Below are 2,500 nucleotides of genomic sequence, written 5' to 3'. Positions count from 1 at the left end.
TATCAAAGCAGACTTAAACTGAACGAAGGAAAAACGGAATTCTTGGCAATAGGGACGCCACAACAACTAGGCAAAGTATCCCTTGATGAAATGACAATTGGACATTCTAAAGTTAAAACAACTACTACAGCGAGGAGCCTTGAAGTATGGTTCGATCGTAAAATGAAATTTGATACCAATATAACGAAAATGTGCGTTCTGGGACATTTCTATCTATACAACATAAGGAGAATAAGGAAGCATCTCACATATGAATCAGCTCGTACACCAACACAGGCAACGATAATGGCCCGATTGGATTATTGTAACAGTCTTCTTTATGGATGCTCTGATGGTCAAATTAAAATGCTTCAGCGTTTGGAAAATATGGCTGCTAGACTTATATGTAACTCTACACGTTTCTGTCGTATCACGCCGTTGATGTTCAAACTACACTGGCTACCAGTAAAACTAAGGATTAAATACAAATTTTATTGATGACTTGCAAGGAAATACATGGACTATCACCAGAAACCCATAAGGGTTGAAACGTGTAACGCGCGTTCACAGCTTTCGAATATTCAGTGCGAACTGATTGGTTGAATGTTTCAATGATAAGTACCATATTTGGAAACCCCTCGCTATTGTTGTTCCAAATATGGTACTTAGCAAATTGAATATCCAGAAGCTTGTTTCCCAGCAAACAAGGGACCGTTACACGTTTCAACCCTTATGGGTTTCTGCTATCACCTTATTACATACAAAGTCTAGATCAAATCAAGAAGAAATCACTATACGATCTCCGATCTAATGGTGAAGTTTTATTGGCTCCACCAACTTTTAGGGTGCATTCGATTGACCGTATTCCGAAAGAGGAATACATGGAATACAATTTAAAAATCCTTCGTTTTTACGAGATTCACATTAAAATTGTCAAACACCTGCTAAAATGCTATTTTAAACGTATTGTTATTATCCTTGTTGCTTCGAAAGGCGCCAAACAAACCGTTTTAATCATCACACCACGTATTCTTATTCCGGAATACGGTCAATCGAACGCGTCCTTAAATCAAATAAGAACAGGAGACACTAACAGAGGAGCTACCGTAGTCAAGGGGTTTTAATCACGTATGGCTCAGGGGAACCCCAAACAGAGTTTTTGCAATTCTTTTTTTCTCAATGCGTATTTTACGAATGCGCATGCGTTCTGTACTAGTGTGCTTACCACATGAACAAGAGCAAGAAAAAAAATTCAGAACTATAGACTATCCTTAGTTTTTATTACACTAACAGAGGAGCTACCGTAGTCAAGGGGTTAAATTAAACACGTATGGCTCAGGGACCGATTAATCTCTCCCTCTTTGGATCGAAAGTAGCACGGGGGACCCCAAACAGAGGATTTGCATTTTTTTTTCTCAATACGTACATGTATTTTACGAATGTGCATGCGTTCTGTACTAGTGTGCTTACCACATGAACAAGAGCAAGGAAAAAAATTCAGAACTATAGACCATCCTTAGTTTTTATGACACTAATAGAGGAGCTACCGTAGTCAAGGGGTTAATTAATCACGTATGGCTCAGGTACCGATTGATCTCTCCCTCTTTGGATGAAGCTCCCGATGTTGTGGCTGTCCTCTGTGATTATATGGGTGGGTGGGTATAGCAGGTCCACATGAGCTTCTCCATTGCTTATATATACAAGATATTATCATGATGTCCTTCTCATTAGGTGGCTTCCAGCCTCCCTGTTACTCTACCTTGCCAAACAACAACATGATAAATTATACTACTGTAACTGACTAAATTATCTCAGTTAATTGGGGCAATAATACTGCATCTGTATTAAAGTTAGTGACAAGCATTAATGGTGATACACCATGTCTAAGCCATTTACACAGGCAAGCACTGACTTAGCAATCACCTTCAGTGAAGGAGGTGAAACCAGTTGAAAATTCGATAAGCTCCAGCGTATGTACTTCGTGTTGTCGCTGCTGAGTTGCCATGACAAACAAACCAAATATTCCACAAGATTCTCTGCTAACGCCAGTTTCTGGTTGTCCTTAATGGACAGCATGTGCACAAGTGAAAAGATTCCTAGTTCCTGTGTTGATTTTGAACCTGGCCATGTGAAAATTTTCCCTGGTGAAGCTGACAGACAACTTTGACCTTTAACTGATACATTGTCACTCATCATGTTAGAGACCTCAGTGATTTGTCGACTTTTGCCTCCTTTGCTTTTTAACATGTCTTCAACCATTTCTCCACAGGTAATTGATTGACATGTTGACTCCTTTACAACACAACACGAAGACTCGAGTGGAGCTAAAGCACTTGATGCCTCTGAACAGGTATCCCAGCCTGCACTGAGTTGTGGACTGATCATAGCCTGGGCTACCTGTTGATAGGGTCCAAGATTTGCCAAACGATTTCTTTCAACAATACACTTGCTTGTATTTAGAAGAGGTTTGCAAACCAACCCGTGATTATAGTAACCATCATTGACTTTTCTAGCAAAGTGG

General features: G+C 39.8%; 1 protein-coding gene across 2 annotated transcripts in view; it reads right to left on the bottom strand.

Annotated features, from left to right (window-relative positions):
• Positions 1-1,240: 1,240 nt before the first annotated feature.
• The window catches only part of LOC138060572 (uncharacterized), a 9,072-nt gene continuing 7,812 nt past the window's right edge, over positions 1,241-2,500 (bottom strand). For both annotated transcript variants that reach the window (XM_068906418.1, XM_068906417.1), the window contains exon 4: positions 1,241-2,500. This exon is cut by the window's right edge and continues 210 nt beyond it. In XM_068906418.1, the coding sequence (XP_068762519.1) occupies positions 1,843-2,500 (658 nt within the window). In that variant the 3' untranslated portion in view covers positions 1,241-1,842.

Source organism: Montipora capricornis, chromosome 8 (assembly GCF_036669925.1).
Source record: "Montipora capricornis isolate CH-2021 chromosome 8, ASM3666992v2, whole genome shotgun sequence".
Taxonomy (NCBI): domain Eukaryota; kingdom Metazoa; phylum Cnidaria; class Anthozoa; order Scleractinia; family Acroporidae; genus Montipora; species Montipora capricornis.
The sequence above is the reverse complement of the archived record's forward strand: the minus strand, read 5'-3'. Positions and strand labels throughout refer to the sequence as shown.